Source organism: Phoca vitulina, unplaced genomic scaffold (genome assembly GCF_004348235.1).
Source record: "Phoca vitulina isolate PV1807 unplaced genomic scaffold, GSC_HSeal_1.0 scaffold4, whole genome shotgun sequence".
Lineage (NCBI taxonomy): Eukaryota > Metazoa > Chordata > Mammalia > Carnivora > Phocidae > Phoca > Phoca vitulina.
Window position 1 is genome coordinate 12733224 of NW_022589707.1, and position 20421 is coordinate 12753644.

General features: G+C 40.8%; 1 protein-coding gene across 4 annotated transcripts in view; it reads right to left on the bottom strand.

Annotated features, from left to right (window-relative positions):
* Positions 1-20421, bottom strand: part of EXOC4 (exocyst complex component 4) — a 731914-nt gene that overhangs the window by 627675 nt on the left and 83818 nt on the right. For all 4 annotated transcript variants that reach the window (XM_032401540.1, XM_032401541.1, XM_032401542.1 and 1 more), the window contains exon 7: positions 13704-13878. In XM_032401540.1, coding sequence (XP_032257431.1) covers positions 13704-13878 — 175 coding nt within the window. The remainder of the gene's footprint in view (positions 1-13703; positions 13879-20421) is intronic.

A 20421-nucleotide genomic window follows, 5' to 3' on the forward strand; every position in this document is an offset into this window, starting at 1 on the left:
CATTTAAAATTCAATCCTAAATCAATCAGTATCTATTGGGTATCAACTACTCATTCATTCAAAAAATATTAGGTACATACTGTACCTAAGCTTTGCCAAATTCTGGGGAGGGGGGACAATGATTAATAAACAATGTCCCTTATCTCAAAATACGAGCTGAAAAAGGAATCAAAAACTGCAAGTGCAAAAGCACTGTGAGAAATGGTCCTCCAGAGGACTTTTATCTGCCTGAGAAGAAAAGATTTGGATTCAGTAGAGGAAAAGAAGTAACTATGAGAGATGTCAAATGAGTAGTAAAAACAAGAAGCGCAATGAGTTCTGGAAAGGAAATTATGGGTGCTTCATGGGTAAGACAGAACTGACTGGAGCACAGCAGAGAAGGTATTCAGGCATGCGGGCAAAGATGGTGGGAAAGATGTGCAGTATAAAGCAAAATACTGGTGCGAAAAGGACAGAGTCCAACTTCAAGGGCAGAGACACTAATTTAACCAAAGCATTTCTACAGGAAAAGTGTAAAACTAAGCATGGAAGAGTAGGCTCGTCCCAATTGTGGAGGCATCTAAATGCCAAGCTAAGAAAATAATCTTATCCAACAAAAAAAGTTTATTACAGGGAAGCAGACTGTTTGTAGTGACCTAATATTTAGTTTGTATTTTCAGTTTCTTCTTTGATTATGCAACGATGCTGCTCCAAAGCCTGGCACATCCATCAACGTCACAGCATAGGGAGTCAAGCTGTTCTTCAAGATCCCTTTCCCATGCAAGAATTTAAAATTACCACGTTTCGAGACACCTGGGTGGCGCAGCTGGTTAAGCATCTGCCTTCAGCTCAGGTCATGATCCCGGAGTCCTGGGATCCAGCCCCAAATTGAGTTCCCTGCTGGGCGGGGAGTCTGCTTCTCCCTTTGCTCCTCCTCACCGCTCGTATTCTCTCTTGCATGTGCACTCACTCTCCCTCTCAAATAAATAAATAAAATCTTTAAAAAAAATTTTTTTAAATAAAATTATCACATTTCTACAGGACACAGGACGAATCTGTGGTCATCTAGCCTACTGAATATCCTTTTTCTTTACAGTAAAATCCTGCGGGGGGGGGGGGTTGAATTGGCATTCATGCCTACCGTTCTCCTATTCCCAAAGCACCCCTGGGAGGCCAGCTGGCAACCCTACTGGATTATTAGGTATCTCTGAAGAACACCTTGACACTCTCACACCAGCCTACTCTACCAAGTTTATCTGCCTTCAGTAAGGGACCCTAGTGACCCTACCTGTGCCACATCCCACACAGAAGAATTGTTCTATAGAACCGGGTCAACCTCAGGGCAGTGAATCTCCACCGTACCCTATGCCAATCAGCAGAGCATCTAAAATGTGCCTGCGTGGAATGGCTAAAATTAACAAGTCAGGAAATGACAGATGTTGGCGGGGATGCGGAGAAAGGGGAACCCTCCTACACTGTTGGTGGGAATGCAAGCTGGTGCAGCCACTCTGGAAAACAGTATGGAGGTTCCTCAAAAAGTTGAAAATAGAGCTACCATATGATCCAGCAATTGCACTCCTGGGTATTTACCCCAAAGATACAAAAGTAGGGACCCGAAAGGGTACGTGCACCCCGATGTTTATAGCAGCAATGTCCACAATAGCCAAACTGTGGAAAGAGCCAAGATGTCCATCAACAGATGAATGGATAAAGAAGATGTGGTATATATATACAATGGAATATTATGCAGTCATCAAAAGGAATGAGATCTTGCCATTTGCAATGACGTGGATGGAACTGGAGGGTATTATGCTGAGCGAAATAAGTCAAACAGAGAAAGACATGTATCATATGACCTCACTGATATGAGGAATTCTTAATCTCAGGAAACAAACTGAGGGTTGCTGGAGTGGGTGGGGGGGTGGGGGGGAGGGGGTGACTGGGTGATGGACACTGGGGAGGGTATGTGTTCTGGTAAGCGCTGTGAATTGTGCAAGACTGTTGAATCTCAGATCTGTACCTCTGAAACAAATAATGCAATATATGTTAAGAAAGAAAAAAAGAAGAAGAAGAATGTAGCAGGAGGGGAAGAATGAAGGGGGGGAAATCGGAGGGGGAGAAGAACCATGAGTGACGATGGACTCTGAAAAACAAACTGAGGGTTCTAGAGGGGAGGGGGGTGGGAGGATGGGTTAGCCTGGTGATGGGTATTGAGGAGGGCACGTTCTGCACGTAGCACTGGGTGTTATGCACAAACAATGAATCATGGAACACTATATCTAAAACTAATGATGTAATGTATGGGGATTAACATAATAAAAAAATTAAAAATAAAATAAAATAAAATAAAATGTGCCTGCGTGGAGAAAAACAAGAGATGGTATTTCTAATCACAGTGGGTGAACAGATCATCAGCAAGGACCCAGAATCAGAGAGGAAATGAGAAAGCCTGCAGGGATATTCAGTCTATTTCCCTAGTGACATACATTCAATTCTGTCAGGATCAAATGCCCAAGGAAACTCAACCCCATTTTCCTAGGGGACTATCCTGCAGCCCAATAGTTCTCACCGTGGAAGGATTTCCTGACATTCGGTTTACAGTTTGTGTTTCTTCTTTCTTTCTGCTGCGCTCACCCCGACTGGTGTGGAAAGTAATTCCTTTATTTCTTATTCGAATTTTTAAAAATTGTAAAGTCTCACCTTCATTGTTCCCAAGTCTACCTTTTGCATTTGTATTTCCGATCAAAAGCACCTGAGCTACGTGATCGGTTATTAGCTTATATCCCTTTTTCCCAGAAGAGCAGGCGCTGCCGTATTCATTTGCTCCCTTGATAAAAAACACAGTTGACAAAAAACAAGAACGTAATTTTACTTTGCAGCTATCTGTGAAATAGCTTGAGTAACCCCTCCAATGTGTTCTGTACTAAAGCAATGCCAACAACTGAGGACTCGTAACTGTTGTGAGTGACGAACTTTAAAATGACGATATTTCTTCAGTACCATCCAATCTCCAAAAAGGCTACCGTCTCTTTGCTTCCGTGCTCATTCCTAAACATGCCAGTTCCTCTAAAAATCCCCGGAACTTGCCTCATCTGAAGTCCTTAGTCACTGCAGATGCTCTGCTCAGGACTTCCACACATTTGTCTATCGTTCCGGTGCACTCGTGTCCAACAGAGCATCTGGGATGCCGCCTCACCAGAACCAGGTAAGCAGGGATGCTCGGCCCCAGCTCCACACGGACATGCGGTGCTGTGCGGCACAGCCAAAAACAGTGCTGGCCTTTTGCATTGCCATATCACGTTGCTAACACCTATCTAACGTGCTGTCATTCATCACCCCCATGAGACTGGCTATTTGGTGCGGAGCTTTCGTCAGCTGCTGTAGTTGCTTGGCGGCGGCCCCTGTTTTTCTGAGATGGAATCCCATCCCAAGTGGTGGAATTTGTTGTCATTGTTCACTTTGTATTTTCAAAATCCTTCAAAACTTGTAGGGAGCTAAACGAAAAAGGTTCATACCTATCCTCACCAGTGTGACAACTCTTTGGCAATACCAACAAATATTTCCGGGAAGCCCAGAACTACTAAAAAATAATAATTGTAAGCTGTGAATGCCATAAAATTTGATACATAATCTTATTAAGGATTAAAAAATTTAAGGGATTTTTAAGAAAATTCCCCTGTGAAGGGCCCATTATCTTTCTCAGTGCCTCACTGTATTACCGACACAGATTTGACAGCAAAACTTATTCTGTCCATCCTTCTACAACTAGGTAAATACATACATAAAACACAGATGGGTGAATACGATGCTCTTAAAAAGTTTAAAACAGATATCTGAGTAACACATTTTCTTAAGATACTTTGAGTTAGGAAGGACTTCTTTAGGACAATCTATAATTTTAGTGCCTTCCCATTAACCACATTCCCTGGAGTTCTGATGGATGTAAGACAAAAGAAACAGGAGAGGATACCAAGAGACTCTTGGTGCCCACCCTCACTACCGGGTTCTCGGTCATGGCGTCAGCCAGGCTGGCAAATACAGGGATCACGAGGGAAAGAAATATCAAGTCACCTCAACTCCAAGGTCTTTTCCTTATGGCTGGCCAAATATACTTTTTGCCCTGCTCACTCTACGTCTTCACTTCCTTCCAGGCTCACTTCTGGACCAAAAAATATACAATTACAACATTTGAGACAGCTCAAAATGTGAACACTGACTGGATTATTTGGCTATAAGAAAATTATGTTTTTAGGTACTGTTATGCTTTTTTTTAAAGGAGTCCTTATCTTTTAGAATTCATACTCTAATATAGCTGAAACAGAATCAGCTCTAGGATTTTTTTCAAAATAGTAAAAGAAAGGGAAATGGACAGTAGTAGAAATAAAACAATATTAGGGCACCTGGGCAGCTTTGTCAGCTAAGTGTCCAACTAGATTTCAGCTCAGGTTGTGATTTGGGGTTGTGAGATGGAGTCCCAGGTTGGGATCTGGGCTCAGCAGGGAGCTTGAGATTTCAGCATAACATAAAACTTTCTAAAGAACCAACCAACCAACCAACCAGAAACCTCCCTTTTCCCCAGGTCTCTAACATACTAGTTGCATTATGCATTCAACCCTAAACAAACTGAAATGTGAAAGTCTCACCTTGACCATGAACTCAACTACTTTAACCCATTCTGACCTCCTCCTTCTCTGGTCTTCCTCTAGCACTGGTGTTCACAATGGAAATTTTCTCATGGGATCATGAACTGCTCTGTAATTGTCCTTGATCAATGTTTTTGTCTTCACTCCCTATAAGATTATGCTTTCTTAAATTCCTTTTTTTTTTTTTAAGATTTTATTTATTTATTTGACAGAGAGAGACAGTGAGAGAGGGAATATAAGCAGGGGAGTGGGAGAGGGAGAAGCAGGCTTCCCGCTGAGCAGGGAGCCCGATGCGGGGCTCAATCCCAGGACCCCGAGATCATGACCTGAGCCAAAGGCAGACACGTAACGAGTGAGCCACCTAGGCATCCCTCTTAAATTTCTTTTAATGAACATGTTTAAAAAGGATGAAATACCTTTTTCCCCTCAGTTAAAAAAAAAAAAAAATTCCATTAACATAAATTTAGAAAACTCATACAAGTAATGAATGGAGATGGGGGGGCAACACACAACCCCCCCCCCTCCATTCTTAATAACAGACAGTAAAAAATACTCTGGTACAATTGCTTCCAATCCTAAACACAGTCTTGAATGAAATAATGTATTTGTCCAATTCTAAACTATTCAAGTCAAAAACAGTAATTACCTCCTAGCTGTCCTTGGGCTGCTACTCTAAATAAAGCTGTTCAAAATCTGTGAACAGAGATCGGTGACTGCACAATCATTTAGTTTTTCTTTTCCCTTTAAAATATGTGTATACTAAAGCATTTTCTCCCATCTATATGGAGTTTCAACATCTCAACATTTGTTGTCATGGAACACAGACACTTCTAAACATGCAACAGTGACCTATCTTTCAAAATTAAACTAAATTCACTTTTTATAATTTTCTCTTATTCCTTATGATTGTCTTTAATAGCTTTGATTTAAGTATGACCAAACCTCTAATCCTGGCTCTCAACTGGGAATGTGCATTAGAATCAACTGAAATCCTATGGAAACAGGCTCTCCAGAAGTGGGGCATGCAGGGAATTGTGGTTGGAATCCTCACCACTTACTATATGACCTCCTGGTTCCTAGCAGGCCCCGGGCCTCAGCCCAGGTACCCCACACCCTGATAAGCACACCATCTTCATAGGGACCCTTACAGCATCAGTAGCAATACAAGCCTGATGGGCACGTGACTTACAATGCTCCAGCCTCTAAAATCTCAGACAAAACCAGAGAGGGAAATAAGCTTTGGAAGTGGTAGGCTGCCATCTCTCCCGCTAGACCAAGATCTAAGCAGACTCTGCCTGGGTAACAAGGAATTTAAGGAGAACAGACTTTCCACCAGATCTACTTACTCTGGAGTATCTGCTGCTAAGCTACTATATTAGCGACTTTGGCCCAATGTATTAAGATGTCCATGACATTCACCTCAGGTTTCACTGGGCATGAGACACCTTAGCACTTGCCACATTTGTACCAGGAGCCAGAAGATCTCCTTGGCAGCCCATCAGTTCCTGCTTTAAACATTAACAGTAGTGAACATAAAGTAATACAGGGTGAGCCCTGATGCTATGGAAACTGGCTCCAATTTCGAGGAAGATTTCTAATTTAACTTTCTAATATAAACTCAGTTCTGTTCACCGGGCAGCATACCACCCATTGACAAGACACGACAAAACTTCCAGGAGCAAAAGCACCTTTCTGGAGATGCAATGGCATGGCTGGCAATGACTTCACTAAAAGCCACCCAAAATAGAGGCTATCAAAAAGTTTTAAAGGCTGAGAAGTGAAGAAAAACTACTTCTGCAAGGATAATCTGACAAGTTATCTGGCTTGGAATACTGAAAAAAGCGGGTTTTACTTTAAGGTCTGGAATCCTCAGCTAACAAAATATCAAATGAAACCAAACCTAAGAATAACCTAGTTTCAGACCTGGATTCAAAATAGAAATTGCATTTTTCTCCTTGAAAAACTCCTCCAGGTCATGGATCAGTACCAATAAGATTTGTGCATTTTCTTACCTGACAGCAAACTTCAAGTTCTCTCTGTATGAGGCTAATTTTATCACTATTTAAACATTTATGTGGCAGTTAGCAAAAGTAAAATGATTTTACATTCTGTCTGTGTTGATCTCCAGAAAGAGAGATCAAGGCACAAAAACGTGAAGTGACTTGTTCCGGGTGTCACCGTCAGTGGTAAACAGTGTAATGAGAACCCACTGCCGCCACCTACGTAGAGAGCCCTGCTTAGCACACCACGGGGCTTCACCTTCCAGCCAATAATAGCTAAACGGGCAGTTGGTTTTGCAAGGAGATAGGAAAGAAGGAGACTGTTTTTTTTTTTTAGCACCCTAACACCTGTTCAAAGTGGTCCTCTCATTTCCTGTTGGGCAGAATTCCACAAGAAATAGAATATTTTGTTTCAAGTGTACCACAGTCTTATGCACTTGAAAATGTGCAGCCAACAGGATGACAGGCATGTCACCAAGTAGGTGACATTTTGGAAGGTGCTGCCGCTGCTCAGAAGGGCAAAAACATGTATTTCTATTATCACAGTTTCAAAAAGAGTGTAAAACTGCAAAAGGAGTGCAGCGGTGTGTGGTCACGGGTCTGACACCAGGAGGAAACTCTGACACCCTGTTACTAGGATGACTGCAGCCTTGTCTCCTCACAAGGCTGTCTCCAGACACAAACATGCTGAGACAAACGAGCCTTTCAACTGCAGGATGGATTCTGCCAGCCAGGGAAAGCCCAGGTTCCAGGGGAGAAAAGCTGCTGAAGTCTTTAAAAGGATCAAAAATCATTTTCTCTTCCAAGATTTAATAAACAAAAGAACATTTCAATTTGTCAGCAAGAAACATCTTCCATTCAAAGAGACACTGAAACCCAAACTCTGCGTACGGAGCTCCATGCACCGTGTAATGCCATCACCTCTGCTCAAGCTGGTGCACACCAAGGATGTGAAAACAAAATTGGCCTAAGCAGAAAACTTGACACGGAACTTAAACCAAGAGTCTTTTTTAAACCCTCCATGTTGGTTTAGGAAAAAAAAATAAAAAATTAAAACACATTCTCCCGTGTTACTACTCCTGCCAAATCTCTAACAGTGAATTTAGTGGAGAAACATACGCTGCAGGCTCCTCCTCACTTCACCAGTGAGCTCTCCATCTTGTGTTCATCTTTATTCCCTAATACCTAGCACACAGCTGGCCCCAATAACTTAATACTGAACCACCGTTAAAATATCTGTCACACTGGAAACCAGATTCCTGAGCCGACTACGTGGTGTTATAGAATTTTCTGGGTGTTAAAGACTCCCGAAAGGTTTACAAATCCTTCTCTCCCTTGTATTCCTTTACCATGCCCCATGAAAGTGTGTCTTGTTTATTTCACTATTTGACAATACCCAAGTAATATCATCCACAGACTCTCCACTTGCCTACAAACAGTTTCCCTGCGTTAGTCTCTAGCCACTCTGCTCAGTCCTTTTCAATGCCAGCACGCTAATCCTACTTCAACTCATCCCAACCCGATCAAAATCCCCAGTGGTCCAATATTACTGAAAACAAACGTCCCCAAACTTCAGCATGCATACAAATCACCTGAAGGGCTTGTTAAAACACAGATCATACAGCTGCATCCCTAGAGTTTATAATTTAGTAAGTATAAGGTAGGGATAAAAATCTGCACTTTTCATATGTTCTCAGGGAACACTGGCCCAAAGCAATGGCTCCCAATTAGAGGATCCTAAATAAATAGAACAGAATCACCTTAGGACCTAAAGAAAAAAAAAAAAAAAAAAAAAACAACCAAAAACAGAAACAATAGAATCCAGTCCTTATCCACAGTGATTCTCATTCAGAAGGTCTAGAAGGGGGTTAGGAATCAAGCCCTGGGTAAGTTAAATGCATACCCTGCCTCAGAAACCATCAGTCTGAAAATTATCACAAATGCCTTACATGACACTAAAGGCCTTCCACAAGCCGCGCCCAAATCCACCTAGCCAAACTTACCTAGTCCACAGAAGAAGCCGTCACAGCTCAGCCATTCTTTTTCTCACTTATCTCCGAAGACCGTTGTCCATTCCCTCTGAGCCACGTAACACCATCTCACTTGCCGTTCCAAGTCCCTGGAGAACCACTGCCATCTCCTCCCCGCTCCTGTGACTCCAGGAATCAGCTCATCATCAACCCCAAAACCCTCTATTGGTCCATTCCACATGTTTCAGCACAATTATATGACACACTGTGCCAAATGCCTTGTTATATCTAGCGACATCAGTTCATTTGTGTGCCTGCCACTGCACACACCCAGTTTATTGACGGGTAACAGCCTAATATCACTCAGTAACCTGTGGCCTAAAATAATTTTTGAAGGAACCAGAAAATACAGAGCTAAAAACAGTTTAAAAGTTGCAAAATAATTTTTATTGTATAATAACCATTTAAAATATTTAGATGAACTTCTTATTCAAAAATGCTTCATTTCTCAAATCTGTGGCTTAATAAAGACGAGTAGAATAGATAGTTAAGAAACAACCACAGATTAATCAAGTCGTGACCAAGGTCATTCTTCCAACATATGTCTAAGAAAACAAAAAATGGGGGCAGCAAAGTAGGTAAGTAAGAGGAGGAGAAAAATAGACTACAAGAAAGGAAAGAAGCAAAGAACAGTCATACCTTGATCTCAAACCAATTAAGCAGAATAAATGAAATGATATTTCTATGTGAGACACTTCACCTTGTATTATTAGATCAATTTTAGTTTGATATTCTTTATCTGTCAAATAGCTTATGCCAATGACACATGAACACATTAACATCAAATAGTAACAGTATTTCCAAATGCATGATTTGGGTACTACCAACTTACTGAGAGCTGTAACACACAACTGAGACTTCTTTTATGTCTTAAAACACATCTTGGGGGGGGGGTGAAAGCAGGGAACAGGAAGTAACTGCCAATGGACACAAAGTTTCTTTCTAGAGTGTTGAAAATACTCTAAAATTATATCGTGGTGATGGTTGTACAACTCCGTAAATTTACTCAAAACCACTGAAACCTATACTTTAAATGCATGAATCTTATGCCATGTAAATTATCTCAATAAAGCTGTTTAAGTAGGCAAAACAACTCAAATCATAATATGAAGGTAAGATTCCCAAATCACTTCATTTGAAACCAAATGGGTGAAAGGTGTAAGTCATTCCATGAAGCCACAAACCTGTATTTTAAATCATGTTTACATCTCACCTGTTCCTGTCTGATGGGACTTCCTTAGTTCCTTAGTATATTATAAACATTTTTAATACAAGTTGGTGGGGTTTTGTTTTCAAAAGTGTGGGAACTGTATATGTTGGACAAATTCAAACTAAGTAGAGCTAAGTAAGGCATATCTTACTTTGTTCAAAACCATAATGAATTCTTCATGATAGTATTATAAATACCATCCTAATAGACTTAAAAGTGGTTTTCAACTTACAACATTAGTCTAAGTTGGTCAAATATCAGAGATCATAGGAATTTATAAAGTATGAAATACCACGTATTCTAATAGTGTCCAACATGTTTGCATAATACAAATTACTAGTATTCCATGGTATCTCTCTTTCTATTCATATACTTTTAATCTACCTATATTTATCTATCCATCTATCTATCTATTCGAGAGAGACAGAGAGAGAGCATGCAAGCGGGGATGGGGGGGAGGGGCAGAGGGAGAGAGAATCTTAAGCAGGCTCCTCACCCAGCACAGAGCCTGCCCTGGGGCTCGATCTCACAACCCTGAGATCATGACCTGAGCCAAAATCAAGAGTCAGACACTTAACCAATTGAGCCACCCAGGCGCCCCAAACTGTATCTTTATATTTAAAGAGGATCTCTTAAACCCAAAGTGACAAACCCAAAAAGACAGGGGTATGTTCTTCAAAATAGCACTGAGAAGTGAGTGGACATTTTTGTCATTGGTTCCTCTAAGCACTGTGTCTTTTTCCTTTGGCTATCTTTAAGACTTTTTTCTTTGGTTTTCAGCAACCTGATGATGATGTGTCTAGGTACTGGTTTTCTTTGTGTTAATGTTGCTTAGGATTTGTTGAGCTTCTTGGATCTGTGGGTTTATGTTTTTCAACAAATTTAGAAATTTTTGGTCATGATTTCTTCTGAGAATTTTCTGCCCCAATAACTCTCTCCCCTCTCCTCTGTACCTGCAACTACAAAATGTTAAACTGCAGGATACTGCCCCATTATAGACAATATGGCTTTGTTCAGTTTTCTTTGCAGTCCGCTTTCTCCCTGTGCTTCATTTTGGATCATTCTAATTGATTCATCTTCGAGTCATCTGATATTTTCTTCTATAGCAGGCAATCTGCAGCTAAAGCCACCTGGTAAATTTTTCATTTCAGATATTAATTTTTATTAATTTTCTTAAATCCCAGTTAGAGTCGCATTTTTCTGCTTTTTTACAAGCATAAATGTATGCTGGACACCGTGGATGCTTCACTACTAAAAAGGTGGATTGTCTTACTTTGGAGTGAGTTTTGCTCCGGCAGGCAGGAAATGTATAGGTGGATCAGGCTGATGCTGTGGAGACTTGGTTATGCAAGATCTACAGTAACCCCTACCCTATAGCCAGAACAGTCCTCTTCCAACAACATAACCTTTCTGAGGCCACATCTGAAAGAACAGGGTGCTCAGCAAGTTCACCCCGCTCTGGGCACTCTGAACTCCGACAGTCCTAAGCATCTGGCAACATCTGGAATTGCGGTTCAACATTCAGTCCCATGGTGGCCATTTCCTGCCAAACCTTGTGGTGCGTCTATGTAACTCTGTATTTGACCAAAGGCCCAATGGCACTCTTTTCAGACTGATGGGGCACCTCCTCTATGCAATTCCCTCTTCTCCACCTCCACCATCCCAAACCACAGATACTAGCTGCCTCCACATCCCCAAACTCTCATCTCAGCCTGCTGCTGTCTGCCTCAATTTCAGTTCCCTATGCCACAGCGTGGCAGGTGTCCCCTAAGAGGAAGCCGGGATGAATGCGGGATTCACTTCATGTGTTCTCTGCTCTCAAATGAATGTGCTGACTGCCTGAGTCCATCCGGTTTTAGAGTTGCTTACAACAGGAAGTAATTTCACCATGGCTAGAACCAAAAGTCCCTCATTCTATTTTTGAAATGGCTTTGAAGTCTATTATCTCATTTTATCCTTAAAATAAACACGGGACATGTCTGTGGGAAAAGCACATATATCCATGATATTAGTAAATCAAGATATAAAACGTTAAAGAACCAGTTTCTTTTTTTTTTTTTAATTTTATTATGTTATGTTAGTCACCATACAATACATCATTAGTTTTTGATGTGGTGATCCACGATCCATTGCTTTCGTATAACACCCAGTGCTCCATGCAGTACGTGCCCTCCTTAATACCCATCACCGGGCTAACCAATCCCCTCCCCCCTCCCCTGTAAAACCCTGTTTGTTTCTCAGAGTCCATAGTCTCTCATGGTTCGTCTCTCCCTCCAATTCCCCCCACCATTTTTCCCTTCCTTCTCCTAATGTCCTCCATGTTATTCCTTATGTTCCACAAATAAGTGAAACCATACAATTGACTTTCTCTGCTTGACTTATTTCGCTTAGCATAATCTCCTCCAGTCCCATCCATGTTGATGTAAAAGTTGGGTATTCATCTTTTCTGATGGCTGAGTAATATTCCATTGTATATATGGACCACATCTTCTTTATCCATTCATCTGTTGAAGGGCATCTCGGCTCTTTCCACAGTTTGGCTATTGCGGACATTGCTGCTATGAACATTGGGGTGCATGTGGCCCTTCTTTTCACTACATCTGTGTCTTTGGGGTAAATACCCAGGAGTGCAATTGCTGGGTCATAAGGTAGCTCTATTTTTAAATTTTTGAGGAACCTCCACACTGTTTTCCAAAGTGGCTGTACCAACTTGCATTCCCACCAACAGTGTAAGAGGGTTCCCCTTTCTCCACAACCTCTCCAACATTTGTTGTTTCTTTCCCTGTCCATTTTTGCCATTCTAACTGGTGTAAGGTGGTATCTCAGTGTAAGAACCAGTTTCTAAGCAATAAAGATATTTTACTCAATAAACAAATACTCATCAAGCACCTACTACGGACACATGGTAATAGACAAAGCAGCAAAAGGAACTCAGGGCATGTAGTTGCAACCTATATTCTTTTCACTGAGCCATCAATAAAGCACACACACTGCACCAAAAAAAATGTCTAATGAATGAATAACCAAGAATCCTTCATTCAACCCAACAGGACACACCTTATAGTCTTAAAAATGACTACAATTTACATTCATGATTTATTTTTTTCCTGCAAATACTCCTATTTGCCATGCAAGTAATTTCATTCCTACACAGTTATATTTTTCAATTTCCTACATATACTTAATTTTTTTCATATTAGTAGGTACTATCTAACCAAGTCACTTCCATTTGGCTATGTCAAATTTGCTTCAGCTAACTCTTAATCGTATTTCCAATTCTCATCTAGCCAAATCAAATATATTTTCCTAGCACATGGAGAGGAAATATAATAAAATTTCTAAATACCATCTCTGCACCATCATACCAAAGAGTAATAACATTTCTCCAATCTTCAACAAATCAAAGTGATACATTTATACCTTACGGTTATTTTCATCTCTCAAAACAAGCTCTTGACCTGTCATTTACCCCAATATATGCAAGAGACGACTGTAGGAAAATGGTCATAAAACTAAGCTACATGTTTATAAAACACTGTTTAAGAACATTTTAATATTGATTGCCTTAATATATGACTAATTCCAGTGAAGCCAAGTACGTTACAACAGAAAGCCAAATACTGTACATCCTTGATTGCTACATATGGAGAATCTCCTAATTTTAAAGCCTGGCAAAAAAAAGTTAAAAGGTCTTTTTTGAAGATGATAGAAGTTGATGACATCAGCTAGCAACACTGCTTTCTCACTGTTTGTGAGTAAGGGAATATTTTAGGTGGCAGATTTTTCATCCCAACCTGTTATTCCAAAGCAAGATGGCACCGTATTTGTAAAAGGACCTCACCTGCAGAACATCTTGGATCTTCACCCACACGTCCGCCATATCGTACAATTTGATGTCTTCCTGCTGAGTAAGGGGGGCCACAACTGTGTCCTGCAGGTACCCCAGGACCACGGAGTGTGCAGTGGCTACAGCATTAAACTTGTCAAAGAGCAACTCCAGCAGTTCTAGAAGCAACCTGGTGAAAAAACAGATAATATTTACATCCACACACGCACGCACACGAAGATGGCTTACAATGGCCTGCACGAAAACCATCAACCATGGAAACAGCGCATCAGATTTCCACAGATTGATGTCCAACAGTTGTATGATCGAAGCAACTTTTGAAGTCTAAAGCTCAGTTTTCTCTGCTATAAAACGGAGATGATGCAAGAATTTAAAAACCAGCTGTAACATCCCTAAACCAGCAGTAACAGCTCATGTTTCCTTTTTAACAAATTTCAGCGATCACCACACTACTACTCTGTATTCACATAGGCAGTTTCTCCGAGAAATTCAGGCAATTTTTCAGACAACAGTTCTGATGTTACACAGAACATGCTATTTCCCAGCAATAAATTGGGCACTTTGGTAAGGATGCCAATCCTTTTAGTCATGGAAAGCTGTGCCTACCATTCAGATGTATGGCCTAAGTTGCCTGAAAAAAAAATACACACCTGCCAAGCAATCTGACTTTCACCACAGGAAACAGCTTAGGCATCTGCACTATCTCATTTTTCATAGTGAGAGATGCTGGACACATATTATTTCATCAATTTTATATACTCAAGGACACTAAATGAGGTTGTACGGCAGCTGAGCCTAGAACAAAAGTTGATTTCCATGTCGGTGCATTTAACCACGTACCTCTTGCTATAGCTCTAGAATGTAAATGTGTTTTCAGAGATAGCTCGAAGCTTTATGTCAGAAATTCCAAGTAATTCCTCTATCACTGAGCCTTACAGCTTCACTGATCACCTAGGCTTGGAATCATTCTTTCCTCCTCTGAACTTGTATTTTATCCCACTTGTTAGGTACTTACATGTGGCTCATATATGTAACTCAATAAATGTGGGTCACAGGTATTTACATAGAAATGTTTTGCCTCCCTTCTTCAGTATTAGTCTTTCAATGTGGGAAACTGCTTTATACATCTCTGCATACTTAGGAGCATTTAAAACATGATCAGCAAATATTTGCTGAATTTAATGTGTATACCATGAATGAGTCTAGAAAATTCTGGAATGTGATCTTTATTGTGTATTGTGTATTGTGGGCTCTCAGTTCAGAGTTCCTAAGTAGACTCACAAACCAACCTGAAAACTAGAAAAGGGAAGCAAAAGAGCTTGTCAGCAATGTCAATTAACAAGATTTTATTACCATAAATAAGAGGTTATAACTATAATTTCATCAAAATGTATAGCCTATTATCTATTCCTATGGCTACTTTACTGCCCAATTACTATAATTAATGTGCCAGTGTGACAGCCAATAACTATCTTATGATAAAACCCTAATATCTGTTTGACATTTTAATTTAGATGAGACAGAATCAATAAAAATTTATGTAGTACTCCCAGTTTAGAACACACATAATCCAGAAATTAAACATTGTATTTGTAAATAGGAGCCATTCTACTTTTGGAATGATGGTTGGGTTTTTTTTAATCTTTTAAAGGTAAAATCATATTTATACGCACATATAACTAAAACAACTCTTTCTCATCTGTGTTACAGGAGAAATACTCAAATATCAGCAGAGGGTACAGAGGAAGATGTGTCTCACGTTAACAGCCAAAACAATTAATCCAGCGTAGGGAAATGATCTATATAAAACTGGTATCTGGCATCATACAGAGTAAATTCCTGATTAAGTGAAGGTTCTACTTTTCAAATAAAGATTTAAGTTAAGTATGTAAGCCTTATGGTTCCCAAATATCGATCCACAGACCACAGGGTATTTTTCAGGGATAGACAGCAGAATAAGAAGAATAGGAACACACATCAGCTTTTCACAAAAGTAAATTCATTTGGTATTTCTGGCACTCTCTTGATAGGAATATCTCATTCTCTATCACGATGGCAATTACATTGCCAAATGTCCTTACTTGACAAAACTAAAAATAACCTTATACTATACGCTAACAGTTCTTGAAATCTTATTGATCCAAGACATCCAGAAGCCTGAGGCACACTGGTGTCCAACTGCCCAATGGCATGAAGCTCCAGGTACAGGCCTGCAAACCAGCAATGAAGCAGAAAACACTGGAAAACAAGTGGCTCCTCTGAATGGAGGGTGCTGCTGTCTGATCATCTCCAGGACCACCAAGCTCCATGACTGCACACCCTGACGGCCACTCAAGGACAAGAGCAGTTCAGCAACCAGGGGCAGTGCTCTACTTAGAAAAGAGATGGATCAGGGAACTGAGGTTTAGGATGAGATTCGTGGTAACTATTGACATCATGGAAACAGCAATCCTTTGATAAAATGCTGACACATTGCCAGTTTCCCTCAGTCCCGAACGATCAAGGCCAAGACAGACCTGTTGTCGTATGACCATCACAGCCATAAGAGAGGCCACACAGGGAAGAAAGAAGGGAGAAGAAACAGGCTGAAAGTGGAGAGAGTCAGGTTGCAGCTCTACCTACATTTGAAACGTCGACCCATTTCAAAGACAGGGACACTCTCCTTTGCCGTAGCACACAGCACAAGCATGGCAGTATAAGTAAAAGCCACAGTTCTTACAGCAAAATTAAAGACCTCTGTGCTGCAGATGACACCATCAAGAAAGTGAAAAGACAGACCACAAAATGGGTGACAATATCTGAAAATCATTTATCTAACAAAGGATTTGTATCTAGCCTATCTAAAGATTTCTTACAACTCATAATAAAAAGATGAATAACCAAATTTTAAGACGGATAAAGGTTTTGAAAATATTTCTCCAAAGAAGATATATGAATAACCAACAGGCAAACAAAAGACATGCAACATCAGAGAAATTCAAGTCAAAACCACAAGATACCATTTCAGCCCATCGGGATAGCTGTATTCAAATAGGCAAGCGATAAAAGGTGTTGTTGGGGATGTTGAGAAAAACTGGAACTCTCAGTACAGTACTGGTGGGGATGTAAAATGGTACAGCTGCTCTGGAAACCGGTTCGGCAGTTTTTTAAAACATGAAACATAGAGTTACCGTATGAACCCAGGAATTCTACTCCTAGATATATCCCCAAGAAAAATGAAAACGTATGTGTGCACAGAAACTTGTACACAGATGCTCATGGCAGCATTATTCCTAAGAGTAAAATATTACAATAGTAAAGGTGTAAAAATGGAAATAATCCAAATGTCATTAACTCATCAATGGACAAACATAATGTTGTGTAATTGTACAACAGATTATTATTTATGGCTATCAAAGGGAATGAAGTGCTGGGACACGCTACAACATGGATGAACCTTGAAAATGTGCTACGTAAGAAAAGTCACAGAAGAATACATATTTTATGACTCTATTTATATAAGATACCCAGAACAGGCAAATTATAAAGAAAGAAAATATATCCGTAGTTACTTAAGTGAGTGGGAATTGACTACTAATGCATATGGGGTTTATTTGCGGGGGGACAAAAATATTCTGGAACTAGACAGTGGTGCTGGTTGCACAACCCTGTGGATACACTACAAACCACTGAATTGTACACTTTCAATGGATGAACTGTGTAGTATGTGAATTGTATCTCAGTATGTCTATTTTAAAAAGAAACCCATCAGCTATGGCATTGAGTGAGGACAGCAGGGCCCAACACCTCCCCTGTAGTGAGAACATATAAAACAGTGAAAAAGGAAACTCATGTCTCAAAAAGTGAAGTATTATGAAAGCGGATTCTTTTGGAGTCTTACTACAGGAGGACATGAGCTTTTCTCTTTTGGTCGACTCCTTTTGGTCTGTTCTTTCCACTAATATAAGTAACCTGTAAGAAATCAAGATTCACGTGCTTTCAGAGCATCAATAATTCCTATGTTTTTTAATAAAAAAAAATCTCAACTTCTCTAAGTGTTCCCATCCATAAAAACAAAGTATTAATTAATACCTGCTCTAGGGGTCTCACTGAACTGCTGGAAGGAGCACAGCAGAAAATGGACAGAACCAGGTAGAGGGAAGAGAGTTCAGGGCCCCTCTGTCTGGGTTTCTGGCTTGAGCAACTCTGAAGATGATGGTTATCTTTCCTGAGAGTGAGAGCATTCAACTGAAGGCAGAAATTTGGAAGGAGAGATGTTGGGTTTACATCTGGTTACATTTAAGGTGTTATTTATTTAAGCACTTGGATATGCAAATCTGGAGCTCAGGGGAGAGACTGACACTGGAAAGAAATCTTTAAGAATGATAAATATTTGAGAGGAGGAGATCACTCAGGGATAATATGCAGAGTAAGTAAGGCAAGCAAGGTCCACAGCCAACTCTTCCCAAAAGAGCAGCATTGAAAAGATGGTTAGGAAGTAGCTAGGGAGGAAGAATGAAGCCAGGAAAGAAAACTGTAGAAGACAAAGGAGAAGAGAATACCCACAGTCAAGGCTACGCTGAGGTCAGAGAAGGTAAAGACGGAGAATCATACAACTCACAGGTCCCAGTGACCTTGACTAGAGGATTTCAGAGGAGCACTGGAAGCTGACCCCTCCACAGTAGGATGAGGAGTGAATGGCTAATAAGGAAAAAGAAACTAAAGTCAAAACACACACTTTGCAAAGGCACACCATATGCACTCCTTAAAAAAGAAAAAGTAAGACGACTCTCTCCTGAAGCATCAAAGAATAAGAGAGATTGGGAATCACTCACATAAATAGAACATAAATCCACACTAGTCTGGCCCAATTTAGAGCCACCAGAAATCAACTGAAACAAGATGAATATTCATAGACACTCACCAATTGCCCACACGACACTAGATTGAGAAAACAAGTGTCTGCCTTCAGCTGCAGACATACTCAGGGTCACCCAAACACACAAAGCCCCGCTAAAGTTATTCCCCACTCCCACCACAAAATTTAAATAAATAAAAGAAATAAAACATTCCATTGCAGTTAACTCAGTCACTTAAATCATTTTAGGCTCAAGGTTTTCACCACGGATCTAAAAGACAAAAGAGCAGACAGAATTAATAAAGTACTAGAGACTCCTTAAACGGAACTCAACAAAAGGCCTCATATACAAAGAAGCCTAAGAACCTCAGAGATTAAAATTTCAACTAATTGCCATTTCTATCCTTCAGAAAAAAAGAACACACATTCTCTCTCTCACATGTACCACAGAGATTATTTCTAGAGCCACAAAAGAGTATGCACTACAGCAACACAGCATCACAGCTGGTAAAGGGAAATAGTAATCCTGGGATGGCCAGACAGTATGCATGCCCTTGAGGACCACAGACTTGAAGCCAGCTCTCCGCTGCATATCATGGGGCCTTCAAGACGTCACGAGGACATTCCAAATCGCAGGTTCCTCAGACACAAACTTCTTCAAATACAGTTTCCTAATCACAGGTGGTGAGATACACATGCCAAAATGTAATAGAAGTATACTAAAAAAGCAAACCTGAAACAACAGTAAATTGTTTTCTGTACCTTTAACAGTCACCATGTGGAAGAGGCGAGGGGGAGAGACCCAGGAGATGCGCCGGGTGTCTGCATGGCCCAGCTGCATCTCTGTCCTTCCTTCAGCTCCGTTAGTAAGATATACCAGCTTGTACTCCGTAAGATATAGCAGCATCATTCCCGTAACACTCCCGCTTCGATTTCGTTGGATCTGGGATCTGGCCTCCGAAGGAGGCCTAACTCACAGAGTAAGGGTGAATTCCTTCATTCCTCTGGGATTCCATACTCCCTCCAAAAACAGACGCTCACAATGGACACAGTGTAGTGACAAAACAGTGACATACATAGCCTCCTGGGCCAGAAAGGAAGGGCAGAGCCCTTGGTTTATGCCTCCTTGTAACTACACATCTCTTCCAACACAAGGCCCGACGCTCAGAATGGAGAAAACAGTCAAATTTCACGGGTGCCTGAGTTCATGAGTCAAAGAATGAGCAATGTAGGGTGGCAGCAATATTAGAAGTCTAGGATCAGAGACACTGACCTGGGGTCCTCAGCATGGCGCTGGTAGCTAAAGCTGGCATAATGAAAGAGAGCTCTGAAACAGGAGAGCTGAAGCAGGAGGGGAAAGAGGACGATGACAACAGCGACAAGGGCTGTAACAAAGACCACGATGCCAAACACAGCCACGCTGATTCTATGCCAGGCACTGTGGGAAGTGCTTTACTTCAATTATCTCATTTAAACCTTTGGACAACCCTATGAGGAAGGGACTGCTTTTATCCTCATTTTATAGACAATGAAACTACAACGCAGATAAGGTTCAAAGAAAGGCCTCAATTTTAGAGGATGTTCCTTTTAAGGCGTATTAGAAAAAAAGGAAGTCGTTTTTAAAAAGAGGCCAGGGGTCCCTGGGTGGCTCAATTGCTTAAGCCTTCAACTCTGGATTTCAGCTCAGGTCATGACCTCAGGGTCGTGAGATGGAGCCCCGCGTTGGGCTCCTCGCTTAGCAGGAAGTCTGCTTCAGATCCTCTCTCCCTCCCCCTCCGCATGCTCTCTCACTCTAATAAATTAATCTTGAAGGAAGGAAGGAAGGAAAGAAGGAAGGAAGGAAGGAAGGAAGGAAGGAAGGAAGGAAGGAAGGAA